The sequence below is a fragment of the Eupeodes corollae genome, chromosome 3 (genome assembly GCF_945859685.1).
Source record: "Eupeodes corollae chromosome 3, idEupCoro1.1, whole genome shotgun sequence".
NCBI classification, from domain to species: domain Eukaryota; kingdom Metazoa; phylum Arthropoda; class Insecta; order Diptera; family Syrphidae; genus Eupeodes; species Eupeodes corollae.
Window position 1 is genome coordinate 68,851,459 of NC_079149.1, and position 20,459 is coordinate 68,871,917.

The 20,459-nt window shown below is 31.6% G+C and overlaps 1 protein-coding gene across 2 annotated transcripts in view; it reads left to right on the plus strand.

Annotated features, from left to right (window-relative positions):
* Window positions 1-20,459, plus strand: part of LOC129952879 (putative phosphatidate phosphatase) — a 105,656-nt gene that overhangs the window by 13,466 nt on the left and 71,731 nt on the right. For both annotated transcript variants that reach the window (XM_056065799.1, XM_056065798.1), the window contains exon 2: window positions 14,892-16,003. In XM_056065799.1, coding sequence (XP_055921774.1) covers window positions 15,694-16,003 — 310 coding nt within the window. In that variant the 5' untranslated portion in view covers window positions 14,892-15,693. The remainder of the gene's footprint in view (window positions 1-14,891; window positions 16,004-20,459) is intronic.

A 20,459-nucleotide genomic window follows, 5' to 3' on the forward strand; every position in this document is an offset into this window, starting at 1 on the left:
ATAATTTTGTAATCAAATATGAGTAAAGGTTTTTATTTTTGAAATGGGTAAGTACGTAAATTACCCAATGTTGAAATACCACTGGTTTGTTATCTTATCAATCAAATGAGTGTGATATTTCGATCGCTTTAAATTGAACAAAGGAATTCCGTGTTTAGTAAAGTATTGAAAAGATAACATGAATTTTAAAAACAATTTAATCAAAATTAACAAAAGGTTTTTAATTTATATAATATAAAAGTATTAAATAGGTTGATTTTTAGTTTCACAATCGTTACTAAATATCAAAATAAAATAAAGCAGTTTAGGGCTCAATTTATTGCTTGGATTATTTTTTATTGATTTGCTTATGTTACTTATGTTATTATCTTTGAGTGGTCAGGAAAAATGTGTTTTTTATACAATTTATGACGTTGTTATAATGACACATTACGATTGTAGTAATAATAATATTAATGCTTCCGCTGTAAACTCTAGTTCTCAATAAGGTTTTGCGCAGCCTAATTTATTTATTTATTCCGAAGGTCATTAACTAATTGTATACAAGATTACAAGTAAGTTTGAAATACAATATTTCATTCTAATGTCTATCTTGTTTAAAACCCATGCTCAAATAAACATGGAATGTTGTTTCAACAATCCGTATAGGTAAACATTTAAAATATTGACTTACATATTTTGTATACGATAAAGTTATTGATCTGCAACACCGTTCTAAATTTATTAATAATGCAATCGATCATGGACTTATAGCTAGTTCTGTGTTCAATCTCATCTATATTAATAAACATAATTTACAGACTGATAAGTGATTAATTTCAAATAACGATTGATTACTTCTCAATAATATGTAATAATACTTCTATGTACATATATGTACTTCTCAATAGATAGGCTATAAAAAAAGAAGGTGTTTTAAATACATATGAGGTAACCATTAAACAGGAACAAGTCAGTCAAAAGTTTGAACTCAGACCATCTAGAATATTTCGTTTACGTAAAACAGTTTATAAAATTGATTGTCTGAAAAAGTCAAAGCCTAGAGGCTTAACTCATTTTAAATAAAACTTGTTGGATATTTATATTTTTTGTGTGCATAATATCAAAAAGTTGTCTTAAAATTGTTTCTCCAAGTCATATATTTGTTCCAAATTCCATATATAAAGAATATTTAACTGGTTTCAATGTGTTAAAAAATATTATATAAAGGGTGATTTTTTAAAAGCTATAGGAAAGTTAAAAAAACACATATAATTTAAAAAAAAATGCATTTTTTTATAATTAGCGAACACTTAAAGTATTTTGTACAATTTTAAATTGCCAAAGACACGGTGTGAGCTTTTAATCGGTGTAAATTGATTTTTAATTCCTGAACATTGCAATTGCATTCCCAGAAGCGCAGGTATTACGGTTACATTTTTTGAGGGGAGGAATGTAACTGACTGTTTCACCAGTAAAAATTGATTTTGGACTCAAATATCTATTCAAAACTGTAAGATCTTGGCCTTAAACTACTTTTATCTTTTAAAAGATATTATTGTTAAAAAAAATTTACTTTCGACTCAAATAGCTTTTGTAAAATTAAAAATATTGTCTTCAAACTTTCTCACAGAAAATATTATTTTTGATATTCAGTAGTTTTTTTTTATAAAAATTCAACAGTCCTTTTTTTCATAAAAAAAAATAAAATCTACAAAAATTAGTATGCAAATTTGGTAAAAATTGATGTGCGGTTCTTGATATGAATTTATTTCATTCATCCAATTTGTGCAAATTTAAGAAAAGCTACTTCTATTGGTAAAAATTAGTTTTCGACTAAAAATCTGTTTAACGAAACTAGATTTTCAAACTAAACTATTTGTTGATATGAAAGATATTATTGTTAATTTAAAAATTTTCAAGAGTAATTCAACTAACAACTTTTAAACCCAATACAAAAACCTGCAAACTTTTAAACAAGACAAATCGACAGACGGGATGGGAAGTTATCAGTTTGGGTCGCATCCCCGTTAGAATTCCTAAACCCTTCTTTGTGTATTTACTGCAACATTTTTAAATGTTATATATTCATCTGGCTTCTTATGCATATATTTATACATAATATTATATTATAATATTGATAAAGGATTTTGAAAAAGTGCCAAAAGATTCACATTTATAATAGAATAACAAAGATTGAAACTCTTTTATTGATTAAAAGTAGTTTCGCTGATGACAGTACCCTCAGCTTTTCATATTCGTTTTAAGATTCCTTGTTCTTCGGATGTGGACTACCAACGGCAGCGTATGATAAGCTCATTAAATTCTGATCTTGACAGCATTGTCCAATGGGGAATCAAAAACCGTGTAGAATTTAATGCTTCGAAAACTCAATGCTGTCTACTGTCACAAAAGCGTAACCTTCCCCCAATGCCACTATCCATGAGTGGTACTTGCATCGAGGAGACCATGGTTTGATACGCGTATTAAAAACTTAAAAAATAAAAGGAACAAAGCTTGGGTAAAATATAACATAACTAGAACTGACGATGATTTCAGAACTTTCTTAATTCTAAAACAACTCTTTTCTGATTATTCTAACATTCTATATGACGATTACATTTGTAAAATAGAACATGGTATTAAATCTAATCCAGATAGTTTCTGGAATTTCGTTAATAATAAAAGGAAAACATGTGGCTATCCGAATTCGATGTCAAATAATTCGTCAACTAGTCATGATCCAAAGATTATTGCAAACATGTTTGCTAATCAATTCAAAGTAGCATTTGAAGAATCAGACTTTAATAATTCCTCTTCTTTTTCTTCTTCTTCTGACAGCTTTACTCATTTAAACGCAATTAATTTTGAAATAAGTGAAGACACAGTTGCTCAACATATTTTAAAACTCGATGAGTGCTTTACTCCAGGCCCCGATGGTGTTCCATCTTATATATTAAAAAAATGTGCTTCTTATTTGTCATATCCGTTATGTGTTCTCTTTAATGCATCCTTAAAAAGTTCAATTTTTCCTGTTATCTGGAAAAGTTCATTTATTATTCCCATACACAAAAAAGGCCCAAAGAATGAAATAATGAACTATAGGCCCATTGCGAAACTATCTGTGATACCTAAACTGTTTGAGTCAATTGTGAGTAATGTTCTTTCTTTTCATTGTAGTTCTCTTATTTGTGATAGCCAGCATGGCTTTGTCAAAAAGAGATCCACTGTAACTAATTTATTTAACTTCGTGTCCTTTTGTCTAGATGTATTTGAAAAACGCGGGCAAGTTGATTGCGTATTTACTGACTTTAGTAAAGCCTTTGACAAGTTATGTCACAATACACTAATTCTTAAATTATACCATCTAGGATTTAACAACAATTTTATAAATTGGATTTCTTCATACTTAAAAAATCGTCGTTATTCTGTTTTGTTTCGTAATGAAAGTTCAATTCAATTTGTTGTCAATTCTGGCGTCCCTCAGGGCAGCCACCTAGGTCCTATTTTATTTGTTTTATTTATTAACGACTTGGTTTCAAACTTAAAAAACTCGTCTGTCCTTATTTATGCTGATGACATTAAGCTTTTCAAAAGTATAAAATCCTCCTCTGACTGTTTATTATTACAAGAAGACTTAACAATATTTAGGGAATGGTGCAATAAAAACCGACTTGTTTTAAATGTTGACAAATGTAAAACTATGACTTTTACACGTAAAAAAATTCCGTTTTTGTACGACTATATGTTTGATTCTTGTCCGTTATGTAAAGTTTCTATGTTTTCTGACTTAGGTATTATTCTAGATCCCAAATTATCATTTAATGATCATTTAAGTTATATAATTAAAAAAGCCAATAGGGTTCTTGGATTCATTAAAAGATTCGGTCGTGATTTTCGGGATCCTTATGTTCTTAAACTTCTATTTATTTCGTTTGTTAGACCAATTTTAGAATACGGCTGTGTGGTATGGTCACCTTATTACTCAATACATGTTTCAAGAATTGAAGCGATCCAAAAAAGGTTTCTGCGTTTCTGTCTTCGGTCTCCTCCATGGGCAAGGGAAAATCTATTTCCTCCTTATTCTCAAAGACTAGCTTTGATCAGCCTCCCTTCTTTGACTAACCACAGAAAGTATTTACAATTTTGTTTTATTGTTGGGATTATTAATGGTTCGATATCATTACCATCAGTTCTAAGTAAATTAAATTTCAGTTTCAGTCGTGCAAGTTTAAGGCGACAGCAACCTATTATTCAAATATTTAGCAGATCAAACTATGGTGTATGTAGCCCTCTCAATCAGTTAATAACAATTTATAACGAATTTCATTTTTGTTTAGAATCTGTAAATGATAATATAAAATGTAAACAATTTAAACTTATGTTTTTCAACAATATTGTATAATAAATATAAATTATGATATTAGATATTATTAGATTATAAGAATTTTTTTAAATATTGTTAACGTTAGATTTTAACGAAGTAAATAAATTAAATTAAATTAAACCAAACGGCTTTCAGTCCTACAAACCACTTGCTGTGAAGTGATCGAATATTTAACAATTCCCATATATGAGCAGGTGCAGAAGAGAGCTCTAAAGATGATAGGTGACCGTTGTCTAACTGAAACTTTTGTATCTCTCGGGCACCGTGTCGTAAGGATTCATACCTGTCATTATCTTATCGCTACTTTCATAAGCAATGCTCTAATGAAATAGCCAGTTGAATTCGTCCCCTGAAACAATTCAACCGTAATACCCAATTTTCTAGGAATGCTCATCAGTTTATCTTTAAGCCCAGTTTCGGACGTACTGTAAATTATAGAGATTCTTTCTTTAGTCTCACCACACGAATGTGGAATGGTTTACCACTCATTACAATGTGCAGACATTCAAAACCAATGTTCACCCGTATCTCATTTTTTATCCTATCCTCCCTTTCTAATTGCTTGCTCCGTGATTAATCATTATAAGGGTATTCATATCACCTTGAATGCGCGTATAATATAAAAAAAGTAAAGATCTCCTGTTAATGCTAGATATTTAAACGAAGCAATTGTTCATTGATTTTTTTTAATTTTGTAAGGAACTCTCCAATCTTATTGCTTTACAAGGTTGATTGTATGCAAGTTTTTTTTAGTTTTTACACATCAACAGTAAAATTCTTCTAGAGGAATTTTACAACCTATAAAACGTTATGTTTTAAAAGACCTTGACTATGCTTATCGAATGTCCATGAACTTGAACGAGTCCATACGCACAATTCTTCACCTCGAATTCCCACGCAAATAAATGTATTCTCCACCGCCATCACAGGCGCGACGACGTGGAGCGCGTCGCGCCAAGTGACGCTGCTAACCCGTATGTGTTGCAACATTAATGGTACTCCGCACTTTAAGAGATGCTTATCGTCACAGACGCCATATATCTACATATATTTATCTTACAGCAACAATTTCTTTTTGTTTGTGGTGTTCTACGACTTTAAAATAGTCAATTGTCGTGAGTTTTAAAAATAGATTCTCTTAAAAACACTCGTTTGTCATAGTTGTAGTTTATGTCGCACCCACCCTTTAACAATTGATAGATTTTTCGTTTACATTTTACTCCAAAATACACAAAACAATTTAAAAGAAAATAATTATATTCGTATTTGCTATTTTTGCTTAGGTTTGTTTACAATTGTACCTATATACTTATCGCACTAAATGTCGACAAGACAGTCACATCGCACGTGCTTGAGATTTCTTAGGGAAATCGCACTACTAAAGTGACACCGCACTTTAAAGCCCAAAGAAGCAGTTGCAGTAGTACTGAAGACTCTTAAACGTGCAAACAAAACAAAATGCCTCAATTTGCAGCAAGGCAATTCCAATTAGCATGTGGGATTTTTATAGGCAATTGTTATGTTTACTCGGGATATCAGCATTTAAATCCACGCAGTAATAAAGTTGACTCTGATGGTGTTTGCGAATAAATATAAACATAAAAATGTCTGTGCATTTGTTCACAAATATGTAAATTTATTCTGACGTTCGTATATATTGTTTTTTTATGGATAATATTTTGAATTTGGTTTTAGCTGTCAAGAGAAAAGTTCATTGTCACTTGGTTGTGAAAAAAGTAATGCACACCACAAAAACGGATATTCAAAATGTGTACTAAAAAGATAATTGGACAATTTAATAAAATAAATGGAGTATTATTTTTATTTACAGTAAATGTCTTGATATTTAAATTCTTTAATAATCTGCCAATAAATCAAAGATGGCAAGCAAGTTCTGGAAACAACTACTGATCAACGGAAGAAACGGCTCTTAACAACATCTTACCTATGATTTTACCCAATGATCACAATTATCAGAAATGTTCATAACTTTAAAATGTATTTATCAAATTGACATCGCTTTCAATTCATAATTAAAAAGAGGCTGGAATGCGACCCAAACTTATAACTTCCCATCCTGTCTATCGATTTGTCTTGCTTCAAACTTTGTAGGGTTGGGTTAATTGAATCATTCTTCAAAAAAAAAAAATACCAACAATATTTTTCACATAAAGAATTAGTTTAGTTTAAAATAAATTTTTACCAACTTTTATTAAATTTTTTTGTTTAGATTTTAATTTTTTTTTGAAAAACTGTCAATTCGATTTTTCTCAATATGTTTCCAAATCTTGAAAACTACATATATTTCTTATAAAATAAAATTAGTTGAAAGTCATAATCTCAAATTTTTGAAAAGATATTTGAGTAGAAATTCAATTTTTACCAACTTTGAGTAATGTTTTTGTTTAGGTTTTTATTTTTTATAAAATGTTTCTCAAAATTTTACCAGATCTTAAAAACGTTATTTTTCGATGCACAAAATTGTTTTGGAGGTAAAAACATTTTTGATTCGTAACATTTTCGAGATGACAAATTATACATATTTTAAAAAACCGTTCACTGAATTCCATAAGAACATAATTACCCATTTTCCCAATTTCTCGATTCTCCTGAGGTTTTTGCTAATTTTGTTTTCGTCGTTAAAATGTCCATAACTATTATTGGGCGTGCTCCCTCCTTTCTACACTCACAGGTCAAATCAAGTTTCGATCCCATTCTTGCCTTGTGTACCAATAACTCTAACCTCTTCACAACTTAATGAATAAGGTAATACATATAAGCTTGGATTATTGCGTCATTATTGAAATTTGTCTAGAATCTTTTTTCATTGACAAGACGTCTGCTTGGAAGACACTACATCCACTAGCCAGTTGCATTCCACCCCTTAAACTATTCAGCCGTAGTACTTGCACAAGAATGCTTATCAGTTTACCCTTGAGCTCAATTTCGGGCATACTGTCAAGTATAGAGATTCTTTCTTAAATGGCACATCGAGAATGTGGAATGCTTTGCCAACTCTGTTTTTCCCTAACATTTTGATGTTCAGAACTTTAAAACCAATATGCACCGGAATCTCCTTTTAAATCCTTCCTTAGTTTCCTAACGCTCGCATTGTGATTAAATATTAACATACAAAGGGTATTACTTACCCCTTGAGTGCTTGTGAATTATAAAAAAATCCTTGTACACCAACACACACCTTCAAATTGATTTGTGATTTAGGATTGCAGCTCCTTTTGTGCTGTCCTAAATCGGTCGCCTGTCATGACAACTTCCCAGTTAAGACTAAGCTGGCCAGAGTAAAATGACGTAAGATACCTTTCTCATTTCATTTATTACCAACTTTAGCTCTCAGTCTGAAAAAAATTGATCTCCTTCTTCACGATAAGGCAACGTTCAGTATTTTACCAGGAGTCATGGTTATCTGTTCAAAGCCCTTAAGCCCTGATGCCAAGTGAGAAGGTGATTATACTCACATGTGAGCATTTTGAACCCTCGGAAGTTGCCGACATTCTAGTTGACTGCATTAAAGAAGTTCTAGCAGATTCCACTCATCCTCAGCCAGTCTTAAATTTTCATAGTCTATTTTCACAACCTTGTTACCTACAGGACCTTGTTCTTTTTTTTGTTCGTTCGTGGACTTTTTGTAGATGAGTCCACGTTGTTTCTTGCGCTCTTGGATGTACCAAAAAATGTGAAAACTTGCCCAGCCGTTCTCAATTATTGGATTATATTATTCACACCATTTGTATAACAAACATAAAAATAAAAAAGAAGTATTTTTGGAGCTTTTTCTATTTGTATTTTTTATAGTTAACTAACTTATTTAAATTTCGGTATAATTTTTGTTGTAGCATTTTAGCCTGCCACCTGTTGTCTGTTAGAAAAGCTTCACATTTAAGTATCACAATACATAATACAATTTGATTTCCTTGAGCTTTGTAAATTAAGTTTTTTGTTCACAACTTTTTTTTGTTCATAACTTTTTCTTTTTTAATTAAATCAATAAAAGCCTGTATAGGAGATAAGAAGTTATATATTTCAATGTTCAAAGGAAAAATACAAGTTTGTCTATAAGTTATTGTTTACTTAAGTTATAGACAAACTTGTATTTAATATGTTGAAAATTGTTTTAATGTTTGAAAGATTTTTAAGGCTAATACCTGTAAATAGAAGAATGTTTTCTTTTATTAAGTTTATATAATTGAATTTCAGTTCATTCGATTAAAAGGCTTTAATGCAAATATTTGTTCACACAAACACCACAAATACACTTAAAAAACTATAACTTTACTTAAATAGCAGCTGGTACTAGTAAAGGCGGTTCTGGCTTTTAAAACAAAATAGGGCCCTGTTTCGTACAAAAAATTCCTTTTGTGCTCTCTTTTTGATACAATAGTAATAATCATTATTTACTTAGTTTCTATTTTGACACTTTTTGACATTATAAATTTTCGATTGAAAATTTTTACGGATCCCGAAAAAAATATTATCAAATGTTTTCATTACGCAAAATTGTATTTTCCACAACAAACGTATTTTGAAATTATTTTTTTTGACATTAGTATTAGTTTTCGGTTACAATGGAATTCGTGAAAGTGTAGAATGACCTTTAGCTTTTGTGCATTCAGTTTACATTTAATTGTATGCTAATTCATTCTTTTAAAGCCAACACCAATTAATTAACGATTTTCCAATTGACTTCTTTTCTGCTTGGCACTTTCGTTGCAGCCGCACAGCTGGTCAACTATTTATTCACAGCAACTGTCACTTCAATAGATATATCAATTTATAGTAAAATGTATAATTCAATTAATATCCATTGAACTGCAGAATATTGTTGGTTGGCCTGTTCAATTGTTCATGTATTAGAATATTTCTTCTGAAATTGAATTACTATACTATATTGCATGACCATAACCGTATATACTATTTACATAGTTCATAACATTTTTTTTAAAAACATTGATCGATTTATTTAAATTTACTTTATCTTAGTAACTGGAACTTCTTTTTAAAGAGAACAAATCCCTTAAGAGCTATGTCCAAAGTCATTTGCCAAGTAGGCCCATTTGTTTTCCTTTTTAAAGATTTTTCATTTTAAGTTTTTTTTTTTTAACATTTCATGCAGACATTTGTTATGCGATCACAGTTTTTACAAATAATCACATAAAAACAAAGCTTGAAGTTGTTAAGTGTTTTGCATGTTATTAGATATTTATGAACAAAATATTTTAAACATAATAAATGTGAGCATAGAAAATATTACATTAAGAAATTGGTGTTCCAAATCTTTTTCCCAATCTGAGGACGATTTGCCACTTAGATGAAACTTTTAGCACGATAAGGTTCCCAGATAATCTCTTAACTATCCCCCAATCTCAACCGGATTCAGAGTAAATCCGAAAAACACAATGGTTTTCAACAATAAACACTTTCTGGCTATTGAAACTACCAAAAAACATCGTTTTATTTTGAATCTGACTGATTCACTTAATTAAAATTTTAGCAATGAACATGGTTTAACATTCCCTAATGTTTTCAACATTTTCCAAAAATATATCTGGAAGCCAAAATATGGAATAAATCCTTATGGACACGTTCTTAACAATTTAAGATTTCTAGACGATATAGTTCTTATTTCTACAGAAGCTATCCACATTCAAGTCATGTCGGTCGCTAGCTAGCTGTCTCCAGTTTCGCAAGCCAAGATGGTTGGTGCGCCAAGAAGAACTTTTCTTTCGAAGCATCCTAAGACGCTCTCAACTTTCCAGGATGATAAGTGTCTTATAGATGGTGATTTTAGATGCTCGAGAGAGGACTTTACTTCTTAAGTCCAAAGAAGCGAATTGCAAGAGTTATTCTTCGTTTGATTTCAGCACTGGTGCCTATAAACAAAGTCCTAAACTAACTCAAAGTTATAGCTGTCCATGGTGACCTGTTGTCCAAGACGTTTTAATTCAATGTTCTTTTTTGATGAAAGCATATACTTGGTCTTGCCTCATTGACCACTAAACCCATCTTCTTCGTTTTCGTCGCAGTGTTTCAAAACGTTCCACTGACATCACGCTTTGATCTTCAATATCATCTGCATATCCGAGTAATTCGATGGACCTTTGGAAGATTGTGCCTCTAGTGTTTACGGTTGAGTTTTGCACAATTTTTTAAGAACGTTATTGAATAAGTCGCATGACAGTGCATCGCCTTGTCTAAAACCTTTTTTGACATTAAATGCATCCGTGAGATCTTTTCTGACCTTGATAGAGCAGCGTGCATTCTCCATCGACATTACTTTCTAGAGCTCTTCCCTATGGATGTTTTCATAGGCAGCTTTTGATTCGATAAAGGGATGGGGGTTATCGATTTGAAGCTCCTGGGTTTTTTTTAAGATCTGCCGTAGTGTGAATATTTGATCGATTGTAGACTTTCCTGGTCTGAAGCCATAATGATACCACCGATCAGGTTGTTGACGAACAGCGTCAGACGGTCACATAATACGGCAGAGAGGATCTTATATGCAATGTTAAGAAGACTGATGCCTCTGTAGTTGGCGGAATTTAGAGGGTTTCCTTTTTTTATGTATCGGGAAAACTATGCTGAGATTCCACTCATGGGCATGCTTTCTTCCGACCATATTTTGCAGATAGTTCGGAAACGATGCCGTCAGCCCCATCAGCTTTTTCATCACTTCGTCGAGGACGGGTAGGCGGAATTGTTGATCTGGGTCGCCTAGGTTGCTTAATTCGGTTCGTCATCGCCGTTATACGATTTGAAGAAGTGGTCTTTCCATATTCTCAACATAGACTGTGGTTCTACTACGATGTTCCCTGATCGTCCTCACAGGCTTCGGTTCGTGGCTGGTACCCTTGGGGGTTTTTTTTACCTTTTGGTAAAGTTTATGCATCTCATTCCTGTTGTGACATCCCTCTATCTCCTCGATCGCGCGCTTCTCCTACTCCAAACCAGGGGTTTTGCTGTTGTGGCCGTGTAAAACCTAGCACTTCAGAGGCGGCATCTGTGATGGCTGCAAGCCAATGTTGCCACTCCATAAGAGGTTACAAGGGACTCGATCGGAAAAGGAAATGGCTGTCTCTTGCGATTGTAGCCGTCTATCGAAACTTCTCACAGTTCTTTCTTGTTTTGGCTTGGACCGGGATATCCGTAGCCGTACTTTGGCTACAACGAGGTAGTGGTCCAAGTCAATGTTGGCCCCTCGGAATGTTCGGATATCCTGTATACTGAAGAAGTATCGTGCGTTTATCGCAATGTGGTCAATCTGGTTGACAGTTGATTGATCGACAGAACTTTCTACCTTGTTTAAAAATTATGAACTTTATATAAACGAATCAAAAACTTAAACTATGACAAATTACACTAAAGACGATACAACATCGGTCAAAGACAAAATTGAGTACGTAAATGATTACATATATTTGGAACAGCTAATACCATTTAAGGAAGACACAAAACAATTCTATAGGCTTAAACATATTTTACAATTGGACTAAAGTGCATACGCAATGAAATATATCTTCGACTCTGCTTTTCTACCGATCCTTACTTAAGGACTACAAACAATGAGCTTGACTGAAAAATAGTTCACCAGTAGGGATTTGTCAGACCAAAATAGAAAGAAAAAAATTTTAACATACGGCTAAGTGGTACGAAATGAAGATATTCGCAATAGAATTATAAACGTCATAAGTAGAACAAGAAAGCTTAATTGGGCAGATCATGTATCTAGACTTCAGGACGAAAGATAGACAAAAATGACAACAAAATGGAGACCAAAAAGAACAAGAAACCAGCAGGATGGCCAAACAAAAAAAGGAGTGACGATCTAACACAAATAAGTACAAATTAGTACAACGAAGCCAAAAATGGAGACATATGGAGGGTTTTGGAGGAAGACTTATGCCAATAACCTATATTTATAACTTTTTTCGACTCAAATATCTTTTCAAAAATTTGAGATTGTGGTTTTAAACTAGTTTTCACTTATAAGAAATATTGTTTTCAACATTCTGAAAAAATTTTGAGAAAAATAGAGCTGACAGTTTTTTACAAAAAATAAAACATAAAACAAAATTAATAAAAGTTCGTAAAAATGGATTTTGGGCTCAAATATCTTTTCAAAACTTTGAGATATTGGTTTTAACTACTTTTATCTTTCTAAAAATATTGTTGTCAATATTGTAAATATTGAGACAAATCTAATTGACAGTTTTTGTACAAAAAATAAAAACCTAAAAAAAACAATACTGAAATTAAAAAGCTTTTCAAAAATTAAAAATATTGTCTTCAAACTTTTTTATTTCATAGAGAATATTTTTTCGATATTCAGTAGGTAGTTTTTTTTATAAAACTTCAACAGTCCGTTTTTTTTCATAAAAATATAAAATCTACAAAAAATAGTAGGCAAATTTGATAAAAATTGATGATCGGTTCTTGATATCTCTAAAATTAATTTAAATCATTCAATTTGTAAAAATTAAAGAAATTCTACTGGAATTGTTAAAAATTGGTTTCGACTAAAAATCTATTTTACAAAACTAGATTTTCAAACTAACCTATTTCTTTATATGAAAAATATTGTTGGTAATTTTAAACAAATTAAAAATAATTCTAAGGAGGTTTTTTGTATGAAATTTTATACGCACAGTTTAAGGCAGCTGCTTGCCGAATTTTACAATTGAATATAAGAATGAAAAAAATTAAATTGAACAAAAAGCGATTAAGCACCACTAAAGGAGTCTGATGATCGGGTTGGCCCCCGTGAAATAGCTATAACTCCAGCCTATGAACTTGGTGGGAGCACACACAAGTTGTTGTTGTTTCATTCTTATATTCAATTGTAAAATTCGGCAAGCAGCTGCCTTAAACTGTGCGTATAAAATTTCATACAAAAAACCTCCTTAGAATTGTAAAAATTAAAAATATTGATCCGTGTCAACTCTTTCGCCCCATCTCCCTCCTCATACGAATCCAATCGAAATCGTTGGCTTATGAAAAAGAGAGGAGATAATAGAAAGAAACTGAATAAAACAACAACAATTACTTGTGTGTGCTTAGAAAAATGCTAATCGGTTCAGTATAGTTCGATAGAACGAAAAAACCTGTAATTGGCTTACAACTTTCATGTGGGTGCGGTGGCGTAGTGCGTAGTGCACTAGCTCCTCACACGCTAGATCGCTTGTTCAAGCCCAGCTCGGGCAAAAGTTCTTCAAAAATTAAATTGAACAAAAAGCGATTAAGCACCACTAAAGGAGTCTGATATCGGGTTGGCCCCCCTAAAAATAATTCAATTGACAACTTTCTTAACCCAACACGAAAACCAACAAACTTTTAAGCAAGACAAATCGACAGATGGGATGGGTAGTTATCAGTGTGGGTCGCATACCAGGCTCTTTTTTAAATTTGTTGTACAAACTCGACACCTTAGTTTTGATTTGTTTTGTATTCTTAATTTTTTGTATAGTAATGCATAAGTGCAACACTTACGAAAAAGACTATTGATATTTTTAATTTCAGACCCCCGTTGAAAAATTGTATTCTCAAGGAATTAAGTTCATTAATTTCAAATGCAAGTTCATTAAGAAAATAAACAAAATAATTATTTAAATGTTCTTTACTTAAAATTAAGAGTAATAACATAATAAATAAATTTAATTATTTACCTAATATTCATCATACGACAGACATCAGTTCTAAATACCTAAATTATTATTGCTCTTTTTGACTCATATAACTGTTTAAACCTTGCGAGATCCAAGGTATCAGTGTGGGTCGCATCGCAGCCACTTTTTTTACAGTTGTGTTTATACGTTTATTTTTCCCTTGAAGCAATCATGTATGATCTGTTAATATAGAAAACAATTACAAAAATTGACAGGTTACGTTACCAATAATTTTATTAAAGTCTCCAGTACGATTCTTTTAAACAAACTCAAATATTGCCCTACATATAACCCAAGAAATATATCTATACTTAAATAGCCAATACTGTTTCTTACAATCAAACCATTCTATGAATAGGTACATATTTTTTTTATTATTTTCGAAGTTATCGACCCTATTACCTACATTACTAGGTACATACAATATTTACCATAATTTCTCCTACTATGTCAACATTTATTATAATGTGTACTCTTGCCATAAGCTAAGCAAACACATTAACAATAATATTCACACACCTACAACATGTCTAGCACAAAATAAAAAAAAAAACACTCTGATCCCATAAATGTTAAACATTCTTTACAACACCATCCGGTTGAATGAATCATTTCATTACAGACATGTTTTACGGCATTTAAGATACAAAACAAAATATGGCTTTCAAGTTTGCACTCAATCATGACAAAGTTTATGGTTTTGGTTAAGAAATTCCCATCAAGATAAAAAAATATCTGATGACATTGCAGCCTTTAACTTCACGCACATTTATACCTACTTGACTTCCTCATCCGCAATTCAAAATTAATTAATTAAAGTTATTATTTTCTTTTGTTTCTCCCCTTAGGTTGTCACACCATGGACCAAAGATAAAGGCCCACAGAAGCCAAAAACTATATTTATATCTACGATCCAAAAAAGTAAGAAAAAATAATCAAAAGTCAGATGAAGACAGACAATCTCCAAGACAATCCAATCTTAATAGAATACAAAAAAAAAGAAGGAGGTATATTTTGGATGTGAGAAGATAATTGGAAATCTATCACCAATTTAAAACCCTTCAGAGGTTTGGAATTAACCATCACACAGTTTGATGTAAATCGCCCTCTGCCGCAGCGCTCTACCAAAGACATGGCGACTCGATGATTCAGATTCAGAGTGCATCATCATTAAAAAACGAACTAAAAAACCACCTTCCTTGTTTACCTTGTCCATCTCCCCCAGGCCAACACCTACTCCTTAGCATCAACATACTATATAGCCAAAGCCAACTATACAGAGCACAGGCATCGCATAGCAGTGGAACGCTCTCAAGTTCAGCACTTTAGTATTTTTTATCACCACCGTTGCGCTCTTTTATGTGACTTGTTTGTGACGTATTCAGAAATAAGAACAAACAAAACATAGTCTTCTATACACTGTCCCTTTAAAAACTCTTCTCATCCACAAACCGTCGGTCGCGACGTCACCCTGCTTCTCTATCTCTTTCCTGCAGCGCAACAACCACTTGTATCACCAACAGCGACAGCATTTTCAACCAACACAAACATTTTCCCAAACCAAATACTTGTTTAGCTGTGTGTATAGATACTTTAATTTTTTGTTTTTTCAAGACCGAGAGCTCGAGCTCGAGCTTTAAGTTCTTCTAAATGAGTAGCGAACTGTCTGTCAGTGAAACAACACCGCTTCGCCGGCCGGATCTTAGCGAGGAACTGTCCACATCTACACCGACTCGTAGTGTGAACGCGAATAATATTCATCAAACTGCTTTGAATACGAACGGTACAATTATCAATAAAACTTCAAATTCATCATCGCGTCACAACAACAATAATAACATAGAAATCGATTCCGGAATTCATCGCATTGACAATAACTGTGATCATAACTCAATAACCATGGAGACGAATAAAAGGATACTCTGTCGTATTGGAACGGATCTGCTGATCTTAATGTGTGGTAAGTGACAGTTACATATTATTTTATTTGAATTCATAGAAGATCGTTTTATTTCTGCCAAGTTAAATCGGTTCTTCCTTGTTTTTGTTTTGGCATTGAATTTCATTCTTACAACGTTGTTGGTGATTTTTTTTTTTAATTATTTGATCGGATTTCACTTTTCAATTTTGTATAAGGTTTTTTGAACTGTGTAAAAGGTGTGTCTTAACTGAAATTGTATCGTCTGACCTAGTTGTGAATGTGTTCTTAATGAATCTCGGTCGCTGCTAATTGTGAGAATTCAAAATTAATTGCTTAAAGCTTAAGTTTTTTTTTTATAGGAGCAGCAGCTCCACAGAAAAGGTAATTAAAAAGCATAATATCTTTCTTTTGGTCGAGGTCATTAAACCTGCGAAATTCTGTTCGTTGATCTGGGAGAAACTCTGCTGTGGAGTGTTTAAATAAAGCTTCATAAAAAATAATACCTTCCTTTTTATGAAAATTGAGACACGAAATAAAAAAAAAAAAAACAATCTTATTGCATGCGTTTCCATTTATTGAGTCTTGATAAAGTGAAAATATGTGCGTGTCTAGAATTGTAATTCGTCTTAGGTGTCGACGGGAGTTCCTTTTTAGGAAAGAAATTTAACAACATACCTACAAGTGCAATGGACTATGGAACAACAACGGCCTTGAATTAAATACATATACAAATAAGTGACAATGATGTGATGATGTTTCCATTTGATAAACGATGTACCATTTAAGCTTTGAATACTATAGGCACCTAGCCTACTTGAAATGCAACCGGATAGGTAAATTAGACTTTGAGCTACCTACATACATCATGCATATGTTTCTATTGTATCTCGTTTATTTAAACTTATTAGGTAGATAGCTTGGTTCAGTTGATTTAAACTGAATAGTGAAAAAATAGCAAAACAGATTAGGGTGGTCGATTTTGTAACAAGTGTACTAAGCCTTTGTTAAAGCTTTTTATAGTTCGCTATGAGCTTTCAAATTGTTTTTAAAAATAGTTAAGTTGAGGTTGAAGTTGAAGTGAAGTTGAAAGTGAAGAATTTCTTTTTTAAATAAAATTTAAAACTAAAAGTACCTAAAAAAATGTATGGGTACAAACTAGTTACCAAACCTTTTACTTCTTCTTCTTCAAAATTGATCGTAACTTTCCTTGATTTAGGATTTAAACTACTATTCAAGATTTGGTTAATCCAGCAAAAACTATCGAAGATCACATAAGTTAAATTTCTTTCATAATTCCACAACACATCACTACTTGGAATAATATTTCCTACCTGAACAAAAACTTAATAAGAACATTTTTGTTCTCCAACTTCAAGTTCCCTAAACAAATCATACACGTTTTGGCACCTTAAATTAATTATATACATATATTTTATAGAGATATATATATACTGTGTACACATGTGACTTTGAGCAGCTGCGTATATTTCTCGGATCATAAAAGAAGTGATTCATCCCGAAGCCATCGCACAAAAATCTTTTTCTTTTCAGCTAGAGTATAAATAAGGGTACATACATTGATATAATATGTATGTATGTATATGTTCACCACATAATCTACAAACATAAACCATATTAACATAAAATTAAGAACCTTTTTTGAATCACTATTCCTATCATTGATGATCGCGAAATTTTAATATGATGTGAGGTTCATCCTTTGAGAATGTGTCTTTGATTATGCTGTCTCATAAAATACAAGAGAAACTTTTAAAGTATTTTAAAAGCATCGACCCATGCCAAAACTTGTAGTCACACTCGAAATTACAATCTTCAATCAGTGAATCACATTTCAATATTTTTTACTTTCTTTTTTTTCGGAGTTATCTTTTCGAAAAATTTTTACCCAGAGCACACATAAAGATATACATATATTAAAGATATACCCAAATTTAAACTGATGGGTTTTGAAAAATTCAAAACTTATGGTCGCTTTAAAGCTAAAATTTTATAGCTGAACCCTTGTTCTTAATCCATTTAGGATAGGAAGTAACTTATTTGAATATTTACCATTTTATAACAATAACAATTCTGAAGAGAATGATATCAAGACTCAAGCGCGGAATCTAAGATAAATTGAATATTGAAGAGTCATTCTTTTAACGTATATACAAAAGGGGCTATAATGTGATTGACCAAAGCGACATATGAAATTATTATGTTGTTACTAAAAGCCACTTTTGGTTAAAGTATCCTCTTTTTCTACGTATTGAATTTTATTGTCCAAAGGACTATAAATACATCAAGTTAAATTGTCGAGAAATAATTCAAAAAAAGTGCGTATACGCAACAGTGGACCATTAAACGATAAAATAGAAACATGGCATATTTGAGGAATATCATTCTATTTTTAAATAATATGTTGCTCAATATCTTCACATTGATCAAAAATAATATCGTTTGTAGATATGAATAAACACAAATACGATTTTATTACTTTTTCAGAGAACAATTTACTATTCTTTTTACAAAAAAAACAATTTTTAAATCCATTGTAATTTAAATTTTAAATATATTTTTTTAATTTGTTATACTAATTAATTGTTGAATACAAAATAAATTAATTCGTCGTTAATTTGTATTTTGTTGTTGAATGTTGATATGCCTATTATCTTAAAGAATATTTTTTCTTCACTTTTATACGATGTTAAAAAGCCTTAATTGAATATCAAGTATAGATCATAAAATTTGTTAAGTGTTTTGTTTGACTGATTTGCTATTTTTATCAACGGTCGCAGGTGTTTTGTTTTTTGTTTACAATAAAGAAATTGATAAAAAAACAGCAATTCCTGTATTGACATACTGATATTTTATGTATGTATATTTTTTAAAAGTAAATGAATCATAAAGCAAACAGAATTGGTAAAACATTCATCCATTTATGTCTCCAATAATTATTAGATTCGAAATACCTACGGTTTATTTCTCGTAAATACTTTATGATTCGATTTCTGATTATTAGCTGTCGTAAATGTTTGGCGTGAAAGAAAGTAATTATTTTCCCGGAATTAACCCCAAGTAATTAATACCACATAAAGTGGTTTAATCAGTTATATATATCAAACTAAAAAAACATGAACGTGTCGGGATAGTTAGTGTGTGTGTGCCTTCTCTTGAATCTATGCCTGTTCCACCTATACTTTTTTCACAGGTTTTGCCTCTTGCGAGGCAAGAAAAGTGCTTTCCCGCCATCCTAGCAATTACTTGCAAACAGGAATGGTTAAGAGTTGTAAGTCACTAGGCTCTGGTTCTCTACAGATTGTTGCGCCATCTAAATTATAATTTCCGTTTTTTCGTATATGTCATAATTTTTTAATCCAACGATAATGATTTATCTATTAAATTTAGTTTTAAAATGTTTAGAACTTAATCATTTCATAACCTTCTATAATTTCCCTAAAACTGGGTGTTAAGAAAACAAATTTCTAACGAATATTAAACTATTTTCATGTTAACCGGTAGAATTTTTTGAAATACTTTTCTGAGAGTTATAATATTAAATGTTTGTCAGTTTTGATTTAGCAGTAAACAATTTGTTCATTGATTTCAGTTTATTAAATAAATTTTCAATTCAAATTAAGTTTCACTTTTATTTTTCTGTGAACCAATGTCAATGTTAAAATCAGGGCCGGATTTATTTTTAAAATTATTTTTAAAATAAAGTAAACCATTTTTTTTCACTCGAGTTTTTCAATAAATAATTTATTGTTAAACCAAGTAGATTTCTTTAGTATTGAACAAACACATATAAGTACAAATGGAAAAAAGAATTATCTAAAATTAAATTTTAGAGTTACCGAACGGAACCTTTGGAGCTTTTTTCGCCGAAAAATTGTCGATGATTTCCCTTTGATTTATGCTGATTTATAATTTTCATTTCTAAAAATGAGCGCCCTCTAGTGCAATTTCTTACCATCAAAACCAAATACATTCTCAATGCAATTTCTAGCTCTGAAATTTTGATTCTCGAGAAGTTGGTAGTAAAATAGTTCCGGCAATTGATCTGTTCCATAGACCTTTTCCTTTTTGTATGAGTCAATCAAAGACACAAATTGAACTAACTCATTATCAAGACTAGGCTCTAAATTATCCGGATAAACTTTCATCAATTCCTCTATTGCAGAGTACAAATTTCCAGCATGCATCTCCTCGATGTGATTCAGGAATCCAAATCTCGAACGTACAGCTTCATAGAAATGCAATCTTTCAGTAAGAGAAACGGATAACTGGGCAATCACTGGGATGAATGCGGATACTTTGTATTTTTAATTTGGTGACAGATTTGCGTCTTGTGCTTTCTCGCAATGGAGTGGATTCAACCTCACATTTCTCGTTCGTACATATTCATTAGTATGGGATATTTTTTGGCTGCTTCCTTGTATTTATAAAAATCATTTCGTTTGGATTCCACAAATTATTTCAATGATACTATCAT